This window comes from Solea senegalensis, linkage group LG17 (assembly GCF_019176455.1).
Source record: "Solea senegalensis isolate Sse05_10M linkage group LG17, IFAPA_SoseM_1, whole genome shotgun sequence".
Lineage (NCBI taxonomy): Eukaryota > Metazoa > Chordata > Actinopteri > Pleuronectiformes > Soleidae > Solea > Solea senegalensis.
Genome location: NC_058037.1, coordinates 3,869,635 through 3,895,164, shown reverse-complemented (window position 1 = coordinate 3,895,164; position 25,530 = coordinate 3,869,635). Strand labels below are relative to the sequence as shown.

Below are 25,530 nucleotides of genomic sequence, written 5' to 3'. Positions count from 1 at the left end.
CCTGGCTTCAGCAATGCTTCATCTGACGGTCAAAGAGCAAAACACAGCAAGTGGAGAAGAAGATTAGCCGCAGCATTATCAGCCCTGTAACAGACAAGCTCACACACCCTGAAGCCTTCCCTCCACTTTGACTGATTCCAGTCTTAATCAAAGTTAACAGGGAGAAGGTGGACGGCTGAAGGAAGTGAGGGAGGAGAAGAGGACAAAGGTTGATATGTGAAGGAATGACAGAGCGGAAAGAAAAGTTGGAGCCGAAAACACCAAAGGAGTCGTGAGAGATCCAGATAGGACAAGCATCCACACAGACAGAGGAAGGACATTAACAATTAAGTGAGACAGTGAACACTCTCCATATGACTGGATGCACAGAGAGGTGTATAAATACAGTGTTTATATATGTGTGTGTGTGTGTATGGAGAGGGTAGGATGAGCGATGAAAACAGTCAGCCAGGCTGTGAGCTTCAGTGTGGGGGAGGGTGCTGCAGCAGCAGCGGCAGCCGTGCTGTGACTCAGCACTAAAATCTGCCTCTCTCTCTCTGTCCCTCTCTCTCCTTCCTCTCCCAAATATCAGTCCTTAGTCATTGTACCAAGCATACCATTAAAGCGTTTGTTCACACGTCTGTGGAGAGCCAGTCACGACAGCGATTTGACTGTAATCTGATTGAAGCGTCAGGGCAGATTCAACATCTATAAAGCAGCAGGGAGCGCATTTATGAAGATATCTGCTGTAAATATTTATGTGGTTAAATAACATGTACAATTTAGCTGAGGATGTCTATTTAAAGCCTTAACACATACAATCCAGATGGATCCAAATTATCTAAGATCTAAGAATTGATTTTCTTTTTTCAAACCAGCCTGTATTGTAGTGTTATTACTAATGACTATGTTCAGATTTTAAAATATTATAATATAATATCGACAAAAACCTGTGTATGCGCTGTGTGCACATACATAAACAAATGAAAAAAATTTGCATTACATGTATAACTTAGCACATGTACCACCTAAAAATATACATTGCTTTCTCCACTGAACTTCCGGCATTATAGGAATGACTAGGTCATTTTGCTTAAAGGAGCAGTGTGAAGAATTAAATGGCATTTAAGGGTGCAAGTGTATATTACATAGTATAGTAACATAGTATGTATTTGATACTATAGAGCCTGTATTTGATATGTCCATATCGGGCTACTGTACAAACTGTACACAAAAGGGATACAATAGTGAGTATAAGTACTGCGGTACTCCCTAAATATCATGTACACATGTAAACAAGCACAGGCAGTAAAAAGCAGCAGCATTTGAATTGAGTCAGGTTAAGCATGAGTCAGCCGAATACTTGTTAAACAATTGGAGCATTATGTTTATGAAATGGCTGGTTATGGCTCTGTGGTAAACACATCAACACAAATGTGAAGTTAACGGATTATTAGTTCAAAAACACTGTCAGGGTGGTAATGAATTGATGATTAATAGCTAATACAAATGTACCAACGCAAACTCATTAAGAAGGATAAAAAGTATTAAAGTATAAGAGTATTAAAGTATATTGTTGAAAAGTTATTACTGATGCTATTCATTTTTATTTAATAATGTTATTACAAGTGGGTTTTGTTGTTATGATTCTTATGAGAGCACATGATCACATGTAACTGCTGCTGTTTTTATACAAAAATGAGCCAACATGAACGCCACTAAAGCAAAATTCTATAACAACTATGTATTAATCCTTTCTACATAGTGTTTGATAGTTTATCTTACCGTATGAAAATGCTCTATATTTTTTAAAATCTTATACAATGACACTGTATTTGTCAAGCAGCACAACAAAAAGTGTTTGCTTTAAGACCATAAAGTATACATTAACAAAAATATGAAAAGGTAAATAAATAAATGTATTTGTGTGTTATATATTTAAGCTCCAGTATTTAAACGCATTTTCTCATAAATAATAAAAAATTCTGCTGCATTTCACGTCACATTAACCTGCAGGCCCGTCGTTGTGTTGTTGTCTTTACAGAGTCACCGAGCTGTGAGCGAATACACATCAACAAAGACGTGCGTGAAGAATCGGATTCAGTCTCATCCAGCTCACTGAGGAGAAAGACATTCAATCTGATAATTGAGGCACTGATAGATCGGGAGTGAGTAGCGACATTGATAAGTGTGGGACTGAAGGTCCTGAATCTAATGGTGAGGATGGTTGTCAGAGGGAGGATCGATCCATATCGACATGCAGCTCTACACCTCACTGGCCTGTTTCATCTCGTCTTTTCTATCCCTCGTTCTTTTTTTTGTGCTTTTGTTGACGTTCTCCTTACTCATGCTCCTCCCTGTGTTTTCATCTCCATTTCGGTTAAATTCGCACCACCTCTCCTATCAACTGTGTGGCACCAGGAACAGATTTCAGGTGGGATGTGGTATTTGTGAATCAACAGCAAACAGTTAAAGCCTGAACTGGACGGTTTGTGTTTAAACAGATAAGAGACAGGAGAGCAGAGAACAGAGGAGGCTGGAGCAGCCGGACACAGCAGAAAAAAAATAAAAACATCACATGCAGCAACACACGCTTATGTAAGTTATCCACGATCTCCATCTTAGACAATAAAAGGCACCCATAAACATATGGTGTCACATAAAGTAACACAATGTAAGACAAGTTGTCAAAATGCATTGTTATAAAAACGGTGGAGGAAAAGGAACCAAACTGAATCTGAGAGGGTGCACTGGCCCAGAATCTAACGTCCCTCCTGGCTATAGCTCACAGGACAGAGCACACGACTGCTGACTGAACTCCAAATGTGCGTCCTCTTTAGTCTGCCATATGTGCATTAACTGTGTGTGATAATATAGGAACAGGGAAATGTAATGAGCTACAGCATGAACAAAATAAACAATTGTGTAGAGGAAGACTGAATGGATTCAATTATTTTTTAGCAATAAATGCATCCTTCTAAAGTCCTGCTGCTTTGGCACCCACTTCCTGTCCTACTTTGTTATCAAGTCATTTTCTCTCCTGCCACATTTCCTTTTGTCTTTTCACTAAACCCCATTTTGACAAATGTGCCACAATGTGAACATTTCTAGTTTAGTTTCTATCGCTCCAATTTATAATACACAGCACAGCATTTGAATGAACATCTTCAACAAACAATATACCAGAAAAGAACAGGATAGTTGTTAAAGTATGCAAACAAAGCATGTGTAGAGCTCCTAACTAAGGCACTAAAGCTATGCTTCTTCTCACTCCTTATAAATGAATATGTCATTTATTTTCTTTTTCCTGTGTTTTATTATTTTGCTTCCTCAATTTCATTTCCATTTGTTTAGTAGTAATCTGGAAGCCTTGTACTATTTGCATATTCGGAATAAACAGTACAAACAAACAAAAGACGGTTCCTCGGGGCAGAGGACATTGCTCTTCTTTTACAATTCTTATCTCTTCATATGTTCTGAACTGTTTTGTTACATATTTATTGCCCCGTCTGCTGTATGCTACAGACCTGAGCAAAACATTATAATCTAATCTAATCTAAAACTGCAAGAACAAACAGGCAGAGAAGCCCACACAGATTCCATTTGTTCACTTTTGTCTCTACTCCACAACTAGGTAAAGGAAGATTGTAATCTAAACTCGGTCAACATTGATGTGGGCATTTATCAAAGCCCTGCGGTCCTTAAATGCAGCCTCTCTGAGAGCAAGGACACACATGTAATAATCCAACACTCCCATCCTTTCTGAAACTAGCAATCTTTAGTCTTTTACACTGAACGTCCAGGGTTTGAACTCACCGAAGCAACATATGAAGCATGACTTTCCTGATCCACATACTAAGTGTCTTGCCGCTGACAGAATTCTTTTTCCACCCTGTTGATGAGACAGCAAAGCACACACACAACACAGTAAAGATCAGTTCTTTAAATGTAGTTCTATGAGGGAGCCAGTGAGAGCGGTACCTTATTGTCCCGACTGAGAGATTTGTCTTGAGCTCAACAAGGCTGCGCTCATTAGCATTCAACACCAGACGTAAAAGAAGGAAAACATCATAAAACAAGAGCACTCAGAGAGCGCAGACCTCTGCCAAGGTTTAAACACTTTGTCACCTGTGTTTTACATAACTGATATTTTTACATTTTGATCCACTGGATCTAGAAGACTTCATGGATCTGTATAGAACTTTACCTGCTTATAGCTATTACTATCTTACATAAACATGACAAAATACATCCTGATCTGCTAAGATGTCACTGAGATTTACACATGTGAACTTGTTAAATTCACATAAGGACATGAACAATCTCACATTTACATTGCTGCTTAATCTGTAATCTGCTTCATTAGAGCCACATTAAACTGTTTTTTAATGGCAGAAACCAGCTTCAGACATTGAAAACTGCCAGAAGTCTGTGTTGCTTTGTATACCGCGCTCCCCACTCCAACATCTATAGAGAAAATCAGAAATGATCACAGCCCACAGGAGTTGTTGTTCCACTGCTGCCTCCATCACTAAGTTCAAATGTGTAATTGTGTGACTTCAGTGTTAGAAATTCTTTGTTAAGATTGACACAAACTTACCGAATAAAAGGAGCAGTTGTCCAGCAGCTCCTGTGAACCTTGGCATGCAGTTCACAAACATACTTTTCTGCAGAGTGGCGAGATCAAATGGCAAACATTCATAAACTATAACAGATTTAAGCGGGCACAGATTTTGTATTTGAATTTTGTCTTTTATTAAAAAAACTAAAATCTGTTTCCTTCATTTACCACTGGCTTTCATGGTTTCACTGAGGGTGAAGTCAGTGTATGGTTAGTTTCTGGTGCATGTGCACAGCACAGTTACTATCACTTTAATTACAACCATTCTCTTATTAAGCATTATACTGAGGCCTAATGATAAGTAATGTGGTGGCTTAAAGTGGCGGCAGACGTGAACAATTAAGAATTAAGAACCGCAACCCCTAACCCTTTCACCTCCATTTCTCAGGTTCCATCCTCTTAACCTCTTTTCTTCTCAGCATGAAAGCCCCTCATCTCCCTCCTCTTCATCGTGTAGTACATCCCCCAGGGACGGCTCAACACTGTTTTCCCCTAGCTCTCCAACCGCTTTAATCTTGCTCTACTGCTCATCCCTCTCCTCCTCTTCCCTTCTTGACAACCCTCTTTGATCCTCGTCACCCTGTAGGTTCAGTGCATCAGTCGTTTCTCTGTATGTGTGTGTGTGTGTGTGTGCAGGGTCATCAAGGTCAGCGTTCTGGTTGGCCAGTCATATATTCAAAATGTTCACATATTACCAATGGTACATGTGGTTTTCTGGCTTCATTTATCCCAGCATGGTTCTGTCTGTGTGTGTTGTGATTTTTCCTCTAAGAATCACTCTGTGTTTGTTTTTGTGTACATTTCATGTGTGTGTCAGTGTGAATTGGGCTACTCACACAGTGATGCGCATGCAAATGTTTCACCTCAGCAGATCCAAAGCTAGATTAGCTCCCAGTGTCTTGCACCTGCCTGTTGCTATGGAAACTGGGTATCCTCTCTGCGTCACCTGTGCCCATGTTTGGTCTGGTTTCCTGCTCCCTTCTATCAGCTTCCCTCTTGCTCTCTTTTGCCCTAATTTGCTGTCTATGTCTCTCTCCCTTTCTCTGAAGTGCAAACCACACACTGAAACAGAAACACACACACAAACACAGACCACAACCATCAACTCCTCTGTTAAACAAATGAATCACAAACACACACACAAAACACATCAGATAGATCACGCTATGAGGAAAACTATATTGAAAATACATGGATCATATTGGAACAGGTAATTATCATCAGAATTACATGTCAATTCATATTTAAATTTCGATTAACATAAACAATTGTGTCATTAATGAACTGGCAACCAGAAACAGCGAGGCTCACAGTAAAACATGATGATTATTCATTGATAGCAGAGCTTGAAAATAGTGACCCTCATGGGACCTTCCTAATCTTAAAAATCCATCTATCAAAGATGATTTTTCTAATCTGAGACTGCAAGTGTGCATCAATTCTAAAATTATTAGGTATACAATGTAGAAAACACAACAATTTTCCATATGTCAATACTTATGGCCACCAGCCAGTTATAATAACTTAGGATAGGAAGGACCGTGGTGATGCAGCAAAAAGACAACTGTTAGCTCTATGTTGCAAATGGAAAACATGCAGCACTATCCTGTGTTTGCTTTTATTTATGAACATTTTTTATCTAATTTATTGATGTCCACATCAATAAATAAAGTTTGCTGGCAAAAAAAACAAAAAACAACAACATCTGATGTGAACATACACCAGCCTACTTATGAGCACCCTGCCTGTGCTCTCACTGCACCTTCACAACAAGCTGGAGAGCAAATTCCTCAGATGCAGCCACAATTTGGTCTGAGGTCCAAAAGGACTTGTCAACCATATTTGATCAGTACCTCACGAGTCACCAGTAGAAAGGAAAACACAAAAAATACAAGAAAAACACAGTTGAGGAGGAAACCAAGCAATTGATGCCATGCTCACCAGTACCATCTAGACCAGAACCACACTGGGGCTCCTCAGGGATGTATCCTCAGCCCCTTTATTCTCTCTGTACACTGGACTGAACCTCTATACACAGCTCCAAAACCATCATGGAATTTGCAATTCATGCTCTAACATTGCGGTGCAACAGTAACGACCTCCAACTCAACATCAGCAAGACAAAGGCAATTATTATGGACACATGTAAACTTCTAGATTCAAAAACCGACATGGCTTCTATCAAATCGCAAATCTTGCAGCTTCATTTTGCTTCGTTTCGTTTCGCAAACAGAAGACAACTTTCTTAAACCGTCTTATTGAAACAGCTGATGTCATTGTTTGTCCTGAGACAGAAGAACAACAAATGCCATGTCACAACTCACTAGAGCACAATTTGCTTAGATCAATTATTGGGATGGCCCCATTCAAAGTGGATCAGTGTGTTCACTACAGAAAGACGATGACCTCTGACATGTAAATAAAAAAACTGTGTGTTCATTCTCAAACTAGAAGTTTCTTGCAACTGAGCTAACTTTGTATTTGGCAGACGCTGATGCAGCTAATAAGGGAAAGAGTAGGTCTTTGGCTAGCGGCGTGATGCCCACACACAGCGAGACTTCACTTGGGGTTGCCAGATATGTTTTGGACAGCGGGGCGCCAGGTACCAGAGAGAAGGAGGAAAGGGAGGATGCGGAAAGAAAGAGGCAGAGAGGAAGACAGACGCCGACTAAAAACACATTTCTTCCGACTCTACCTCGACTAAGACGACAAAAAAAAAAAAATCGCACTTATGACTAGCACTTCATAGTTTGTTCTACTTGAAGCTCTTACTTACTTCTAGCTCTTATATGTACCCAAATGTTTAAATGCACTTTTGTAAGTCGCTTTGGATAAAAGCGTCTGCTAAATGACATGTAATGTAATGTAAAGACAGGCGGATGAGACTTCAGTGAGAATGACAGTAGAAGTGAGAGTGAGAAAGATGGGGTTTATTAATGAGAGGCATGTGGGGGAGGACAAAGAGCCTCCACTGCAGTGAAACAACCCTGATCAGACTGACCCTCCTCCTCTGCTCTTCCTTCATCGATTCAGTGGCGCAGCAGCATAACAAAACCCCTACATAAAAAAAAAAAAATCTCAGCTAGAGGCTCTGCAGTGGCTGGCCAGCTTTTGGAAAACACCCTCCTTTTTTTCACGCCTTTTCCTCCTCATGCCCCCACCGCAAACTACTGACACAGCATTTCCTACTTGATATGTCCCGGCACAGCTGTAGCAGGCCAATGAACATCACCACGCTTCTGCTATCACAGCTTCTACTGTGTCTGACTTGGTCAAACAAAGGTTAGGTCTCTCTGGACCTACTATAACCTCCATGCAGATTCTCAATTTCAGTCACCTCACGCTCCTCACTTTACCTCCTCTTTATCCTTCACAGGTTGACAGGAAACAAGCCCTCACTCACTGTGACTCTCACGGTGTGTTCACTGTTTTGTGTTCATGTTTCTTGCCTTTTCCAGCAGTAGCAAAACTGGATGCAGCGTCATTACCATGCAGTGAGAGAAAGCAGGAGCAGAAAAGAGTGAGAATGATAAATGTGATGTGCACAGCTCTGAGGGAAAATAATGCTAATGAGAAACATAATCACAAGCAACTAAAACTCCTCATTAGGCCACATGATGTTTCAAAAGACAAAAGGACGTTTTCTAAAATACTACATTCTCAATAAAGCTTTTTATGATTAAAACAATTGCTGATGTGTGACAGTTAGTTATACTAACATGTATAAATCTCCATTAGTCATGGGCTAATGCATGAGTGGCAGAGGGATTTCTACAATGTGTTCTCTCCTCTTGTCACTCTATCCATTTGCATTACATTCATCTGTAATATTTATGGGCTTATCAGAAAGCCCTGCTGACAATTTCTTATATAACATTCATATTTTATGACTGTGTTTCCTGGTTGAAGTTTGATTAAAATGTCCCTCTTGCTCAGGAATTGAACCACTGCTGAGCAATCGGTCACAGAGGAGGAGCGTGAGCGTGAGTGTGTGTGAGAGAGAAGGAAATAAAGAAAGAGCCCATCTCCTCCTTTTTCTTTTTTTCTGAAAGACTAAAGGAGACAGATTGGGAGGGAGCAGATGATACTGCAGTATAGAACAGAGCCAAGTGCAAAGAAATAACAAAAGGTGTAAACTTGTCACAAACAGTGGGCAAATAATATACTGTATATCAATAATATGATCATTTAATAACAGATTTCTATTATATTGTAAATCCCAACTAACCCAACAATGACTGTTGCTTTTCTGCTTTAAAGGTATTTGATGATTACTAAGTCTTCTAAGTCCTAATGAAAATATCTGTTGCTAAATGTTTCACCATGTTCCTCAGTTTGTACTACAGTCACTAGTTTGCTACTTAAATATAAAACATTGTCGTATTCTTATTTCCCCCCTGAAAGCCTGCTCAGGTTTCATTCCATTCCAATTATTTTCCAACCACTGTGGTTTTGGATAATCGTGGATTTACACTACCACTGTCAGCAACACTGATATTTTTAGGCCGGAGGAAATGTCTTTTTCTACAATTAGAGCAAGAAAGAAAAAACCCAAAATTAAATGGGTCAGTACCTTGAGTAATTTTATGAACCTGAAATAGTTTTTTTTTGTCAAGGATGGATTATGTTGATCGTTCAAACATTAACATAACTGTAACAGAACATTTATTGACTCAACACATGATAAAGAATAATTATAGGGCAATTTACTCATCTTTTACAATTCATCTCTCGAAAATTAACTTTTCATGAAGTGCACCGCAAATGTAATCTGTCCAGCGAGATATTCACTGCATCTGTTTTGGGCCTCTTTCACAGGAATCGGTCTGTTTGTCTGAAGCAAAGGCACAATCCTCTGTTTACCACCCAGCATTATTGGTTTCGCTATGAAATTCAAATCAATATCCTCATAATAAAAGTCCCAGGCTTGCAGCAAATTGGAATCCATAGCTTGAAAAGCTAAAGAGATCTATGGCACTGCCAAGGCTGCACTAATGAATGATGAATCACTGCAACACACACACAGATACACACACACACATAGTAAAGTATACATACACATGAAGCGGCTCTTTGGTCTCTCACACAGTCAGTCAGGCTGGTGTGAAACATGACTCCCTCATCAATAATGAATGTAAACCAGGATCTGTACAAAGTGGCCATTGTTTCACTAGAAACAGCATCTTCATACCACAGCTAGTGTGTTTACAGTTACTGGACACTATGAGCAGTGAATCCATTTTAGCATGAAATTACAGACAAAAAAAACAAAAAAACATTTGATTTTGAAAACCTTATACCCTCTACCTTTTAGGATGTGGACATATCGTGGGTATAATATCCTTCATTAAGTTATTCTTATTAAAAATGCAGAAGGTGACCACTTACCAAATTACAACCTTAGCCTTAGACTGAGGTTACCTGGTGCATGTACAGTCATCCAGGTCTACATTACACCCAGTGTTAGGTTCAATATTTGGAATTAATAACATTTTACTAAATATCTGTGGGTTTCAGATTGTTTGATGAACAAAATGAACACCTGAAGATGATGTAGTGACATTTTATCTGTAGGTGGATTCATTGAGAAAAACAAAAAACCAACAAGCATTAATGGAAACAGCTCTAATCTGGGTTTGCACTCTTACAGGAGCTCTGTGTGCATCCCACTTTATATCCACAGTGTCAGCCTGCATATACATGTCTGCTTAAAGTATGCAGTTATTGGATTATATGCATGTGTGAGCACATCTTTTAATGTGCATGCATATTTAATGCAAGTAATTTGATAACACATAGTAATAATACCAAACCCTAATGTGGTAAACAACGATAATGCAATCTGTGTGCGTGCGTGGGTGTGTGTTGTGTGTGTGTGTCCCAGTGGGTTGTTTTGGGAAGTCAAGGGTTGGAGTCCTGAGTGCTGAGTAAGCGGTGCAGGTCCAGAGCTGGGAGACTGCAGTGCTGTTGGCAACAACACACTGATTTCAGCTCAGACTGATACTCAGCAGAGAGAGGGGAGAAGAGAGGAGAGGATGACTAGAGGAGAGGAGAGGAGAGAGGAAAAGGAAAGGAGGATTAGAGGAGAGGAAAAGGAGTAAGACAACACACCTGGACTCCCCATCACCGAGCCAAATATAACAAGGTCTGCAATGTTTTTGGATGCAAAAGCCAGAATCACACACACACGCACACACACAGAGTTAGAACACCTTAATGTTATCCCTAATTTAACCAGAACCAGTTAATGCCGAACCCTAAAACTTAAACTAACCAAATCTTAGACCCAGACTGAACTAGCTCCTGCAAAATTAGGTTCTGCCTCATTAGGACCAGGTTTTGGGGTTCATTACTGGTCTCCAACAGTAAAGAGTAACACATGCAAACACATGCTTACATTGTGTATAAAATAAAGAATGCAAGTCGTAAAAGCAGCTACATACATCTCTACAGTGTAAAAGACAGACAGACAGACAAACACACATACTGCATGACCATATAAGCCCGAGCCCACGCCCCTACAGACACACTGCGTCATGGCCAACAATCAGAGCCAGCAGCCTTGTTTACTCCTCTAACCTGTGCACCCACTGATTGTGCTAGAAAAGCCCTCATCTCCTCCTCCCGCCCACTCCTCTGCTTCCCCGCTCATTCCTCTGTCATGCCCCCTCCCCATTGGTGACTCCTTCTCAACCTCTACTGCCACCTCGTCTCCTCACGGCCTCCTCCCTCTCTCTCTCTCTCTCTCTCTCCCCTGTCTTGTGTCTGTGTTATGAATGGCTCTGCTGGGCTTTCATAGATGTTTTTCACTCCCAGTCTCTGCTTCTCGTCTTGTGTATCGTTACATACAGAGTGCACGTGCCCACCTCAATCCTCTCTCCTCCTGCTCCTCGTCTGCCTCACTGTCATCACTCTCCTCGTCATCAATGGCATTTTTATTTGAACATTTCAGGCCCTGTATTACAGACTTCAAAGATGCTACCCCCACCCCCTTCTGCCTGTGAATTTCATTATATAACCGAGTCCCCATGGACCTTGAGGACACTGAGCAATCTAATTTTATCTGGAGATGGCAGTAGCGATGATGGGCGCATGCATCAACGCAGCATTTAACACACAAACAGATATTTTCTCTCATATGATTCCAGATACGCATCAAATGTTAGAACAGGACCAGAACACAGCCAAGAGAAAATAAAAAAATCACTAAAATATCATGTTGTGTTCTCTCATCATCAATGCTCTTTCAAGTTTGCAAAGCAGCAGCAGAGTGACTGTTATATATGAGAACAGTAAACACATGGCTGCCATTTTAATGCCTATCTGTGCTTGAAACACAAGAGCTCCCACCAAGTTTTCTGTCCTTTATAAACAACCAAACCCCTGCATTGCTAAGTTTGCCAAACAGCGCCATGCCCTGGCTCCAATGTGGAACTGCATTCAGCTGCAGAGCAGAGGAGGTGTAAAGCAACCGAAGGCTATTCGAGACACATGGACGTGAAACAGTAGTGAAATCAAACACCACAGCGTTACTGTCCGACGGTTTGATGCAGGTTTCACACGCTTAAAGGAGAGAGAGAGGTGCATGTTTTTACACAAGTGAGAGAAAACGAATGTAGAAGAAAGAAAGAAAATGAATAATTGGGCCATCAGTCTCCAAAGCAGCATCTTTCTGTCTTCATGTCTCACTGCAGCTCCAGATACTGCAGAGTCAAACTGCAGTAGATACTTACACTACTGTTTAATAATTACAGCACACTTTTACCCGTGTACTCCAAGTTTTACTTCAACCATACCTTGAATCTCCTAGTCTTTGAATATTTCATACAATATTCATCTAATAGGGCCTGTTAACTGCTCAGATCATTTGATAAATCATACTGAGAAAAGTGTAAATGTGATTAAAGTTTTCAGTATCTCTGCAGTGAGGCTTATACTTTCAGATAGACAAATTGCTCTGGATTTAAAGAACCAGTATTAGTATTACCATATTCAGTTATAAAGAATTCACATTCAGTAGCAGAGTTTTGACATGTCGGGTTTAGGGACACACAACTGTCCCTAAAGAACATTATGTATATAAAATATTGAGTATGGATATATCATCAGTGATTATTCACGTTACTGAGTATCAAGATACGCAGCTTTTTACCAAAATGAGGATCTGTATGAGAGGGAAATGTCCATTAATTGTGGCAGGTGATCAACTCACTGAGGTAAAATATGAGTTTAATTTCAAAGTTTCCGAGTGTCTCTCTCCTACTTCGTGTCTAGTCTGTGGTTTTTGCCTCCACTGTTGTCCTCTGGATGTTCCGACTGAAAGGCATCATGAAGTCGTCAAAGTCCATCTCGAGAGACAAGAGCTCCTTCCGTCTCTCTATCTTTGACATCAGCTGGCTGGTGGTGGGCGGCTTTCCCCAGACCTGAGACAGACGGAGACAGAGGGACGAGTCAAAGAAAGAGAGCGCAAAACAAGAGAGCTTTGCAGTAACTCACTATACTGTGCATTGGTGATGCTGGAATAACTGAACATCCACTGCTTTAGTATTTCTGAACCGAAAACACGTTTATTTTCTGAAGTTCATCTTTTGTATCAATAAGAGGCAGAAATATTTTTGTGTGCTTCAAGTTATTTTCTTACACCAATCCTCATGCACGCTTCAGCAAAACACCAAAAGCGACAGACAGAAGTAATAACTACACAGGGAGATGCTACAATACACTGATGGTGGTAAGTCCTACCGTTTTTGGCACAAAGGTGGTCTGCATGATGTTGGTTTTCCCTGTTGTGATCTTTGTGTTCTGCAGGATAGTGCTGTTAGAATCCTTCTGTGAAGTCTTCCCTGCTGTTGCAGTTGACGACTCTGCTTGCACAGTTACTGTTGCTGAAATGACCTGCGGGGTACACTTTTTAGATTTGCCTTATTTTATACAAGTACTAAACGCAGTCGCTACAAATGCAAAGGTTAAGGCGACTTAGGCGACAACAAATGTGAGTATATTATTGTGTGTCACTGTGATGATTATTTTAAACTTCACTTATTCATACAGAGGACATAAAACCTCCACAGAGCTGTCAAAAGCACCATTTTGCAGTTCATGAAGCTTGGAAGATTCCGATGAAAATGACAACCTGTATCAACTGTAGACTCTTAAGAGTATAAATTCATGTCACAGTAGTGACTAATGTATCTATAAGCCGACTAAAACACATAAATGAAAGCAACAAAAGGACCTTTAATGGCCTAATGAGGTCATACACATCCTGATGTTTACAGATGTAACCAGCTGCTGCTGCCACCGTTGCTGTGACTCTCTCTCGTTTCAAGTGAAGTTCTTGTGTCTCTAGAACGGAATATTGTCCCGGCCCAGTTTCTTTGCATCAATGCCATTGTGCCCTTGTTTCAGCCTCACCTTGTTTTATAGTCTTTCAGTTTTAATCAGTAACTAGATGAATAACAGAGCAGAAAATAAAATACTGCAACACAATGTTAAAGTCAGGTTTGTGTGTGTGTGTGTGGTCAGAATCAGTGATGATTATTATTGGAGATTTAATACCTGTGCTTTGCCTTTATTGTAAGAGTCCAGCAAATGATCTCAGGATAACCAGCCATTCAACATTCAATGAAAAACATGCACTTTGACTTGAGGGTGCATGCATTATTTACACAGACTGACTGGCTCATGAGTCACAGAGAATGGACGTTTAATGGGCTTATCACATTCTTGCAGTTCTGTGGAGGAATACTGTCATTTATTGTGACAGTTTGGAATTAGTAGAAAACAGGGGCACCTTCTATAAATGCTTAGAGGGCAGACAGCTCCACATTATGCCCGTGTGCTATTTATTCTGCTGGGTAGACTCTTTCTGGCTTCCTAGAACTGCTGCTTGCAACTATATTGTGCTATGAATATCCCTGATGAATTTGCACCGCTGCGCCACACCTGCTACATTCAGAGTACTGATGACAAAATCAATACATTTCATCTGATTGTGGCCTGGTTATAGGAAATGCAAATTCAAGCAACAGCATGGTCTCGTTGTAACATAACACGTCTGGTCTAATTTGCTTACAAGTTAGAAGCCTTACAGCCATCAGATCTCTTTACAGGCTTGAGTTTCTATTGTTGAAACAAGAGGCCACAGCACACTGGGTGAGACACTGATGTGTGCTTTATATTCAGCTTTGGTCTCTTTTGTGTTTGAGATTTGATCAAAGTGTGTGACTGAAGATGTGTTTGCTCAACTGATTCCACATAATACATCTTAATAATGCATTGTAAGCAAGCACTATGACAATAAAATGCATGGGAGGATGACACCGAGGATGGACCAGGTAGTGTAGGAGAAGAAGAATTGTTAATGTGGTAATGTCTAAATTGTTGGGTCACTTTTATTTTAACATCATTTACATGTATTGTGTACTGTTGATTTAATTCATTAAATTCTCATTGAATTTCAATACAAAAATCAATATTTTAATTAATAAATTGCGACGCTCTAAAGTGAACAGTCGTTGCCAGTGGGCGACTACTTCATCTCTCCTATATTGATCATCACAGAATCGTTGTATTGTGATATTAATGGTATCGTTGGACCATGTATCGCGTATTTTATTGTGAGGTACGCTGTGAATCTCACCCCTAGTAAACAGTACTGTTTGTTACTGTCATAAAATGTACTGGTAGCCTATGTTACAGCATTTTATACAAATATGATTACATTGATTTAGTTTTTAAATATAATAGAAACATAAACACGCCCAAAATATGTCAAAATAACCACAGTGCTTTATATTGTGTAACCTATAGCTCATTGTTTGAATCACTTGATTTATGAACAAGATGGACGAGAGGAGGAGATGACTGCAACTACATGCTGTAAAGTAGAAAGTAGAAGTTCTTTTTATGGCACGGACCAGAAATAAAAAGTTACGTAGTCCCAATGCAGGCGACTCAGAGGTGCCATTCACCCTGTTATGAGTTGATGCACCATCAAAATTCTACACTGTGTCATAAACTGCTCCGTTTTAATATTACCTTCTCTTTGGAGGGTTTAGGCTGCTGAGCTTTGCTCCTGTTTCCTCTTGATGGCTCCTTTGGTTTAGGCAGAGAATCCATCTTGTTTTTGACCAAGTCAATTGTCCTGGAGTCTGCAAAAGCTCGAGCGATGTCAAGGCAGTTTTGTTCTAAAGAGACATTAAACTCAATGTCAGTGAAATAGCAACAGTCACAGTTGTTAACTCAGTGAGAGCAGTTTGCTACAGAGACTGCAGTTTTTTGTTGTAAAACAAATGATAGTTCACTGAAAGTTTTATGACCATAATAATCTGTTACTGACTGGCACATTAAAAAATAAAAATTTGATTTCAATTGTATTTTTCAAAGGATCCGTTTCAGATGTGCACCGTCAAACCTTTCTTGTTCTCTGCAATAACACTGGCACCAGCCTTGATGAGAAAGTCCACACAGGCGGGTCTGGAGCTCTGGATGGCCCTCATGAGGGGAGTGCCACCACTGAGAGCTTGGGCGTCGACAGCAGCCCCGGCCTCCACCAGAAGTTCCATTAGTTCCAGTTGGCCAGCGCGAGCCGCGTGGTGCAGCGGCGTCCAGGAGAACTGGTCACAGGCATTTACATCGGCCCTGTCAAGTACAGTCCACAGCACGGTGTGATTTAAAGATGTATTTAATATATAATTTACCATACTAGATATCCAAGAAATCTGCATAAGAAAATAAGCTCAAACATTCACTGCTGACCATATTCATATGAAACAATTAAGACATTCTGAAAACAAAGTACACTGAAATGACTACATTTAAATACTTTTAGGGAACTGCTCATTGCTGATTTTCTCCGTCTTACAATGACAAGCACATTTTGTGTACAAAACAATGTTGAAAAGTAATTGGTATACTTAAACTTGCACTACAATTTTACAGTGCATTTGATGATATAACTCTTGGGATTGTTTTCCCTGTAACAGCCTTTCAGTGCATTCATAATCACATCTACTTCTATCTACTCTAATGTGGGATCAGCTATTCCCAATTGGGATTCATATTTATATAAAATTACTGGTAATATCTATCAAATAGTGCTAGAGAGTCAAGAGCATTTGTAATGTATACAATAATCACGTTGACTTGAAAATAGGACATTGTCATTTTCAGCATGTAAACATAGAAGACACATCAGCTGTACTTCTGTTGTATTTCTGACTAAACAGCTGCCCTTTGCTTTTGTCAACATGTGTACTGAAATTAAACTTGCTATCACCACCAGTAACAGAGTAAAACTCAGAATGTATGACACATAATAGTGACTTTATTCACAAGTGCAACTAAAAACCATGAATATGTTGCTAAAACCATTCAATCTGAAAGGAAATAGACAATGTCACTTACCCCCGGCTAAGGAGATACTGAGCCACCTCATAGTTGCCATTGGAACAGGCCACCATCAGTGGAGTTTTATAAAACTCATCTTGAACATCCACAGGAACCCCCTGACTGAAAGCAAGGTCCAACGACTCCAGATCCCCACTCTTTACACAATAGTTGATGTTCACGAAGATCTTCTCTGGCTTCTCTACGTACCACCCCGAGTCATTCATTATGGGATGCTCTGGCGGGTGGTCACGGTCAAAGCGTCGACTGTCTGAGCAGTTGTAGTACGTCTCAATCATGAACTCTGGTGGACCTCCATCCTTCCGCCGGAGCATGAGTTCTGGTGTGAGGGTGCAAATTGGAATCGGGAGGACAAATTTATCTTTCTTTTTCTTCTTCTTTCCTCCCCCTTTTCCTCCTTTTGACCCTTTTTTCTTTTTCGGTAAGTAAGAGGAGAGGAGGAACGGTTTCTTGATGTACTTGACACCTTTGATGAAATCATTAATGTTGACACAGCTCTCTTTCCTCTTGTCATGTGCTGATATTACTGTTTGGAGTTGGTCCACATCAGCCGGGGCTTTTAGTTTCTGCAAAACTGAAATGAACAGATCTTTGGTAACGGTGTCCGATTTGTTCCCAAAGGCTTGTCGTAACTCAGTCTCATACTCGTGGGACCAGTCATGGAGGGTCAAAGCCCAGAGACCTGACATGAGGCTGACACCGCTGGATTTGTTGCCTTTGCCCTGTTGCCGCTCAGCTTTCCTCAGCTCCTTGGCTGCTGCTTTGTGACCAGCGTCTTTGGCAATCAGACGTGGCAAGAAACCTTCATGGTTCTTTAGCTTGGGGTTGCAACCTGAACACAAAGCACAGTTTGACAGAACATATGAACACAAGGTTGAATTACTTAATTTGAAAATGTGCTTGCAGGATAGATAATCTGCCATTTAATTTGATTAAATATAGCTATCATCAATTCAACATATCAAGACACACAGTGACCAGTATTAAGTCCGTGTTAATCCTGCGATGACAGTTCATTATTTATGTCACAAAAGTCTAAAAGCTGATACTGATTGTAGTGACATCAGGATGCTCGTTATTGTTTAACTCTCTCTCTCAGCACCTCTTTGTGCCAGGAACTTGCAGCAGTTTGCGTTGCCCGTGGCAGCAGCATAGTGTAGGGGAGTGCAGCCGTCAAGGTTAATCATGCCCATGTCTGCTGAGAAAGCAGACAGCACCTGGATCACCTGCAATGCATAAATCACCACAGCGAAACAACAACAGGACATTTGTTTAGCAAAACCTTCTTTGTATTCAAACATTTCTTGCTGTTATAATATTGAGTAAGGTCAGGTCTCCCAGAAGTAACTGCACCTCAAAAAAGCCCCCCATTGCAGCATAGTGCACTGCTGTTAGACGGTTATGGTCCAGGGCATTAGGGTTTCCCCCTTTCTTGAGAATTGCTCTCACAAGCTGCAGGGAGCCAGCTTTGGCTGCTTCCATCAATGCTGTGATGCCAGTATCCTGCGGAGAGGAGGAGAGGAATCAGTACCAAAGCAAACACACCACATATGGCCACAGAACACATCACAGTATGTTGTGAACTGATGGGATATCAGTTTCCCCACACTCAGTTGTTACAGTTCAAAGAATTCCTAATGGTTATCCATACCATCTAATTAACAACCTGGTTTGTTGCACTGGGATCTGCTCCACTATCCAGCATGATGAGACACATGGAGGTGCACTGCTGAGCCTTCTCACACATCTGCTGGAAGACATGAGTCCCCTGCGCCGACACGTTGTTGACGTCTGCCTGGCACTTCAGCGCCACCTGCAGACAGCGGTTATGGCGCTTGGTGGGGTAGATACAGTAGAAGAGAACACCTGCGATGAGAGTTAATGAAACAGGAGATACTGTAACTTTATGAAAAGCACATTATCAAATACAAGATAAAAGAACTGTTCCATACCCTTCTCTCTTTTCACTTCCCTTGTTAGCTTCATTACAGAAAGTGACATTATTAGGGCTAATCCACTCATAATCAACTATTAAATTCATCACCAACTATTCTGAAAATCCATTAGTTATAGAAAGAAGTCTGATTGCAACTTCTTAAAAAAGGCCCAGTGTGTAAGAAATAATGACAACCAATGATGAGATTGCACAACGCTACTCGATTACGCCTCCCTTTCACAGGCACGTCAGGGAACTACGGTGACCTTTCGATATCAGAAAGAACCAACCTTCTCCACTCTCCCTGACATTTCCTCCTTTTAAACTGGTTGTGCATAAGGTTTATATGCAAGCTTTCCCTTTAAAATGTGAAATACATGCTTTGGCTGGTTGGTTCATTGAGGTTCCTGTAGAAACATGTCAGTGCAAGATGGCAGCCTCAATCAAGCAAATCCATTGCCAAAAATAGTACATATAAAAAGGCTTTTGTTAAGCCTATATTTTAAAGCAATTACGCATTCAACAAAGTAATATGTATTGTATAAAAATGGATGACAATAAACCATCCTGAATGGTTTACCGGATATTCAATCAAATGTGGGCTTTTTTTCCAATTCACTCAATTTCTAAAAAGCTAGTGCACAAAAACAGACAGGAATGGAATAAATAAAGTGACATGACAAACTAATCTGAAAAGAATTCAAGGGCTATTTACCATTTAAAAGATTTTGTAGAAGGATACAAAATGAATAGTAGGTTTGTTTTAGTCAAAAATTATGATGCAGTCTCTAATATGACTGAACTGAACATCTTTTGTTCTGTTGTCAAATAAAGTGAAGGTTGCGATCATTTTAAGGTTTGCCAAACAACAATCAACATTTCTCTGAATTTTCTGTTATTTTATGTAACAAATACCTGATCAATTGATTGAAAAAACAACAACATACTGACAGATAAAGACACTCATTAGCTGGAGTCCTAAATAGTATTGTAAATTAAATTATTCTTCACAATTTGTCATTTCCCTGTGGTCATCCACCTTTTTTTAGCAAACATAGGAGTCAAATATGCAGTTCAACAAACAATATCCAACAGGCCGTGTCACCTGAAGGCCAGCACGCTACTGCATTAAAGAGGAGAGTGTGATTAATCAACAAGTACCTGCTATGCCAGTGAAGTCACATGACACTAATCTCATGAGCGATGTCCAGTCTTGAAACTGAACGCCGACCATGCTCAGTCACAAGTGCACGATGGTAGACGCTCGATGGCTGAAGTTTTAAAACACTATGGTACTAATTTATCAGTAAGTCTGAATGTGTTTGTGCCAAGGAATCTGCAACTGGCATCAATGGTGCACCCATTCAATATGTGCCTGTTTATTGTGTATTTTTGAGTTTGTGGTTTGCTTGTTGGTTTCGTTTGTGTATTTTTGGTGTGTTTGAATAATCACTGACAGATAAGCATTCCTTGCCAACACCACACACACTGGTGTCCTTACGGAGTCACCACAAACCATTCAACAGATATGTGATTAACAGACTCACAGACAGACAGACGTTCCTAGCCCTTTTTGCTGTCAGGAACACTCTGCTCCTGCTCACACACTTCACAAGTGATCGGTCAACAACAGTAACTCTTAGTGGTACAGAGGGCCTTCTTCGTTAAAACAAGAGAGGAACAGGAACATTTTCTTTCAGTTTCTACACCCACAGGAATCCAAATGTCCAGAGAGATGTGACTGGGCTGTGAGTGTTGAGACTTGGCCAAACAAGTCCTTTGAGAGAGCAGGAGGTATCAAGTTACTCAGCATGTTTCACACAAGAGGATCTCCCTTAGTGCTTGATCTGTAATTACGTGTACCCACCAGCCTTGACACACACAATTGTTTCTACACATACTCAGCATAAAGTGCATCATATAAAAACATGTATTTAAGCACACACACAGATGATTTTCTACTACCGTCTTTTCTTATTTTCATTCTCAGTAGAAGAGTGCCATTTGCAGATATCGGAGTCTCTGGACTCCATACTGTCACTGAATTACAATCGGTTTAAAAACCCTCCAGAAATGAACTTCAGAGTCTCTGATTGGAGTTGTCTATGTTGGATACTGTCTCCTCATCAATATCTAAACAGAGGCACCATGCATTTTCATGAGTTGTAAGACAAGGACAGGCATTCAAGTTCAACCTGCTGCTCTGAATTGAGATGGAAAACACCTCTATTTGAGAAATTGACACTTAACAAGCTCTTAACATAACAATACATTTGCCATCTCTGATACATTACATGATTCATGTCAGTGTGATTCATGACTCATGTGCTCACATCTTTATGCAACACAATCTGCTGTTTTCAGTATTTACCAACTAGTATTTATAGCCTTACTTCCTTTTTAGTTAGTTCTTATATCCTTTTCCACATCAATTATTTATTTCCAAAGGAATAATTTATTCCCATTAGACTCCTCCTGCTCACCTTTGCCCTCAGCATCCTGGAGCCTCAGGTCCGCTCGGCTTTGCGCTAGCACAGCCACGATGGTATCATTGCCCAGCTCAGCAGCTAACATGACTGGGGTGCGGCCCTTCTTGTCCTGGATGTTGGGGTCTGCTCCCTGAGACAGAAGGAAGCTGACCAGGTCTGTGACGGGTCAGAGACACAGGCATGACTTTTTATTTTGCAGTACATTTCAAAAATCAATCGACTCTTGAGATCACATTATAAAATAAAGGCAAAAACTAATTTTTCACTAGACTAAAAATCCTGCTCTTCAGAGGAGAAAATATGTTGTTTGTTGACACACTGCAAAACTTTTCTTTCACAAAAATTAGTCAAGTGGAAAAAATGATCACTCGTACCATTGTTGAATTGTGTTGTAATCACAATATTTTTCAACGTAATCGCAGAACGATCATGTGGCTCTAATTGAGACTGAGTATTTTTTTTAAATGTAAGGAAATTCCTCAAATTTTCTTTCAATGTGTAAACTGTAAGACAAATTTCTGGACATTATTTCAAAAATTATTGCATGAAGAAACTGCTTCAGCTTTGACTGATTTGTCAAACTCATAGGGAGCTGTTTGGCACAGTGGAGTATTGAACCATATAAGCACAAATGTGTCAATATTGTATGATCTGACAGAAACAGGAAGAGGTCCATTACCCTGGTTATTGGCTGAAACCGCCACATGAAGCACCCCTGTGCCATCTTGCGGCTCAGTGAGGTTGATGACGCTTTCCACCCCGAGCTTCACCATCTTCTCAATCTGCACTGTATCCCCATCATGAACACACTGCAGCAGGCGGTAGATCTGAAGGACCTGCAGACGGCCCTCTGCTACTCTGACACTCATTGTGGGGACAGAGGGAGGCTAGTGGAATATAAGACAAACTCTGACAATCATGCAGGCACACATACAGTACTGAAGCGGTGTGTGTATCTTATAAATTAAGAACAAATGTGCATTTTAAACTACACCGCGTCAATTAATCACATATTTCAAAACATGTGGAGCCATTACTGTGAGCATATTTCCCATCTGAAGCTCATATAAGTCATCTTCACTCAGCTATAGATTACTTATGGGCCATTTTCATGGCAGACATTTTGATAGAGCACAGTAGGAAAATCATTGGTGAGGAGTGGCTCAGTGGTTAAGACTGGTACCTTGTGTGCAAAAGACTTCATGGTCGCAAGTTCAACTCCATCCCTGGCAGGTTGTACTCAATTCCTATGTAAGTCAATGTGGCTAAAAGTGTCTACTAAATGACATGTAATGTAATTAATCATAGCTAAGTTCCATTTAGCTTACTCAGTTTGAGAGGTGCATGCTGGTAGCCATAATTAGTGTGATCAGTAACACCTGTGCCTTTTCTGCTAAACAAAAGCTAATAAGCTAATGATACTAGTGATTAACAAACAATTTAACCCACCCTGAATAAGTGTGGAAATAAAACACAGATAAAGCTTCCTTTATGTCATGATGACGTAAACGAAAAGTGTTAGCATGCCAATATTTGTTTCCCGGTTTGCCACGCGACTTTTACCACGCGTAAAAACTTTTAAACAAATAACAATATTCTTGTCGACATACCAGACACGTCCGGACAGGAGGCACATAGGCGACAATTCCAACTTTTTTCTACAGGCTCGTGACTTTTTTGATCCTCAAAGCACAACCTTTCACTGTGAATGAGCCGGAGTGACGAGACACACTCAGCTCCATGGCAACCGAACGCCTGAAAATCCCTGGAAGGACGCGTTAGCTGTTCCTGCTCCTGAGTGTGTGAGCCGTGCTGCCTTCAAGTGCTGCTGATGAGCTCGTAATACGGAGATTTCACCGTAACAGACATAACTGCAAGAACGTTTACACATGCAAAGCGTTTAGTAAACAAACAAACAAATAGATAAATAAATAAATGTATTACTTTTTGTTGTTATTGGTTTTACCTTCTTTTAATTTGCCTATTCTGTGAAGTAACATTTTTGTAAAATATTGGACGACGTACAAAACTATGACGTTTTTGTCACATTTTGGACAAAATACTAAACTAGGAGGTTTTTGTCAAAATTTGGACGACATTCTAAACTATGACATTTTTGTACATAGTTAGTCAAGACCTACTAACCACTACACCACCATGCCACTCTGGTATTACAGTAAAATGTCATAGTTTAGTATGTCGTCCAAAATATGAAAAAAATGTCATAGTATAGTATGTCGTCCAAAATCACTCAAAAAAGTCATAGTATAGTATGTCGTCCAAAATCACTCAAAAAAGTCATAGTATAGTATGACGTACAAAATCACTCAAAAAATTCATAGTATAGTGTGTCGTCCAAAAAATGATCAAAAAAGTCATAGTATAGTATGTCGTCCAAAATCACTCAAAAATGTCATAGTATAGTATGTCGTCCAAAATCACCATAAATAAATAATTGCTTTACATTTATTCCTACAATTATTATTTTCTAGGGACGCAAGTCATGTTTTGCACTATTAGGACGAAATATCTTGGGCTGTAACTTTCAGGAAACACTGAGAGTGATGAGGCTAAATGCAACTGGAGAATGCGGGCATCGATCCCGCTACCTCTCACATAGAGCGAGCGCTCTACCATTTGAGCTAATCCCCCCTTGCATTGTGAGGTTTAAACGCAAACACACAGACAAGACATCAGACAGTCATCAATACAACAGAATTTAGTCATATTTTCTAAAGTAAAAATTTTTGTGGGTGATGACATTTTTCGTATATGTGGAAAGTACTACTTTGGTTTTCAATTTCATGTCAGTCATAGTATAGTATGTCTTCCAAAATGACACAAAAAAGTCATAATATAGTATGACGTCCAAAATCACTCAAAAAAGTCATAGTATAGTATGTCGTCCAAAATCACTCAAAAACATCATAGTATAGTATGTTGTCCAAAATCACTCAAAAAAGGTCATAGTATAGTATGTTGTCCAAAATGAGACCAAAAAGTCATAGTACAGTATGTCGTCCAAAATCACTCAAAAAATGTCATAGTATAGTATGTCATCCAAAATCAAGAAAAAGGTCATAGTATGGCAGTCAAAATCACTCAAAAACTTCATAGTATAGAAAGTCGTCCAAAAAGTGACAAAAAAGTCATAATATAGTTTGTCGTCCAAAATAGGACAAAAAAGTCATAGTATAGTATGTCGTCCAAAATTACTCAAAAAAGTCATAGTATAGTATGTCGTCCAAAATCACTCAAAAAAGTCGTAGTATAGTATGTCTTCGAAAATTTGACAAAAATGTCATAGTAAAGTATGTTGTCCAAAATCACTCAAAAAGTCATAGTTTAGTATGTCCTCTAAAATCACTCAAAAATGTCATAATATTGTATGTTGTCCAAAATGAGGCAAGAAAAAGTCATAGGACAGTACATGCGTCCAAATCACTCAAAAAAATCATAGTATAGTATGTAAGTCCAAAATCACCAAAAAGGTCATAGTATTGTATGTTGTCCAAAATGAGACGAAAAAGTCATAGGACAGTATATCGTCCAAAATCACTCAAAAAATGTCATAGTATAGTATGTCATCCAAAATCACTGAAAAACATCATAGTATAGTATGTCGTCCAAAATAAATAAATGCTTTACATTTATTCCCACATTTCTCTTCACCTACAATTATTAATTTCTACAGACACAAGTTTTGTTTTGCCATATTACGCTGAACACTGTAATTTTCAGGAAATACTGAGAGTGAAGAGGCTAAATAGACTGGAGGATGCGGGCATCGATCCCGCTACCTCTCGCATGCTAAGCGAGCGCTCTACCATTTGAGCTAATCCCCCCTTGCATTTCCAATTTAAACGCAAACACACAGACACGACATCAGACAGTCATCAATACAACAGAATTCAGTCATATTTTCTAAAGTAAAAATATTTGTGGGTGATGGCATTTTTCGTATATGTGGAAGGTACTACTTTGTTTTGTCAATGTCATATCAGTCATAGTATAGTATGTCGTCCAAAATCACTCAAAAAAGTCATAGTATAGTATATCGTCCAAAATCACTCAAAAAAGTCATAGTATAGTAT

General features: G+C 39.8%; 1 protein-coding gene and 1 non-coding gene across 2 annotated transcripts; both read right to left on the bottom strand.

Annotated features, from left to right (window-relative positions):
* Positions 1 to 11,339: 11,339 nt before the first annotated feature.
* ankef1a (ankyrin repeat and EF-hand domain containing 1a) lies at positions 11,340 to 23,182 on the bottom strand. Its single transcript, XM_044048708.1, has 11 exons — positions 23,047 to 23,182; positions 22,116 to 22,323; positions 21,431 to 21,592; positions 18,678 to 18,877; positions 18,365 to 18,514; positions 18,114 to 18,237; positions 17,009 to 17,843; positions 16,017 to 16,243; positions 15,641 to 15,789; positions 13,343 to 13,495; positions 11,340 to 13,023 (listed from the first exon to the last, which is right to left on the bottom strand). The coding sequence occupies exons 2-11, from the start codon at positions 22,303 to 22,305 to the stop codon at positions 12,871 to 12,873; spliced, it is 2,343 nt and encodes a 780-aa protein (XP_043904643.1). The 5' UTR covers positions 22,306 to 22,323; positions 23,047 to 23,182; the 3' UTR covers positions 11,340 to 12,870.
* A 2,026-nt stretch (positions 23,183 to 25,208) lies between these two features.
* On the bottom strand, positions 25,209 to 25,281 carry trnaa-agc. The gene has a single exon. It is a non-coding gene; the product is annotated as a tRNA-Ala (tRNA).
* Between the last annotated feature and the right edge of the window lie 249 nt (positions 25,282 to 25,530).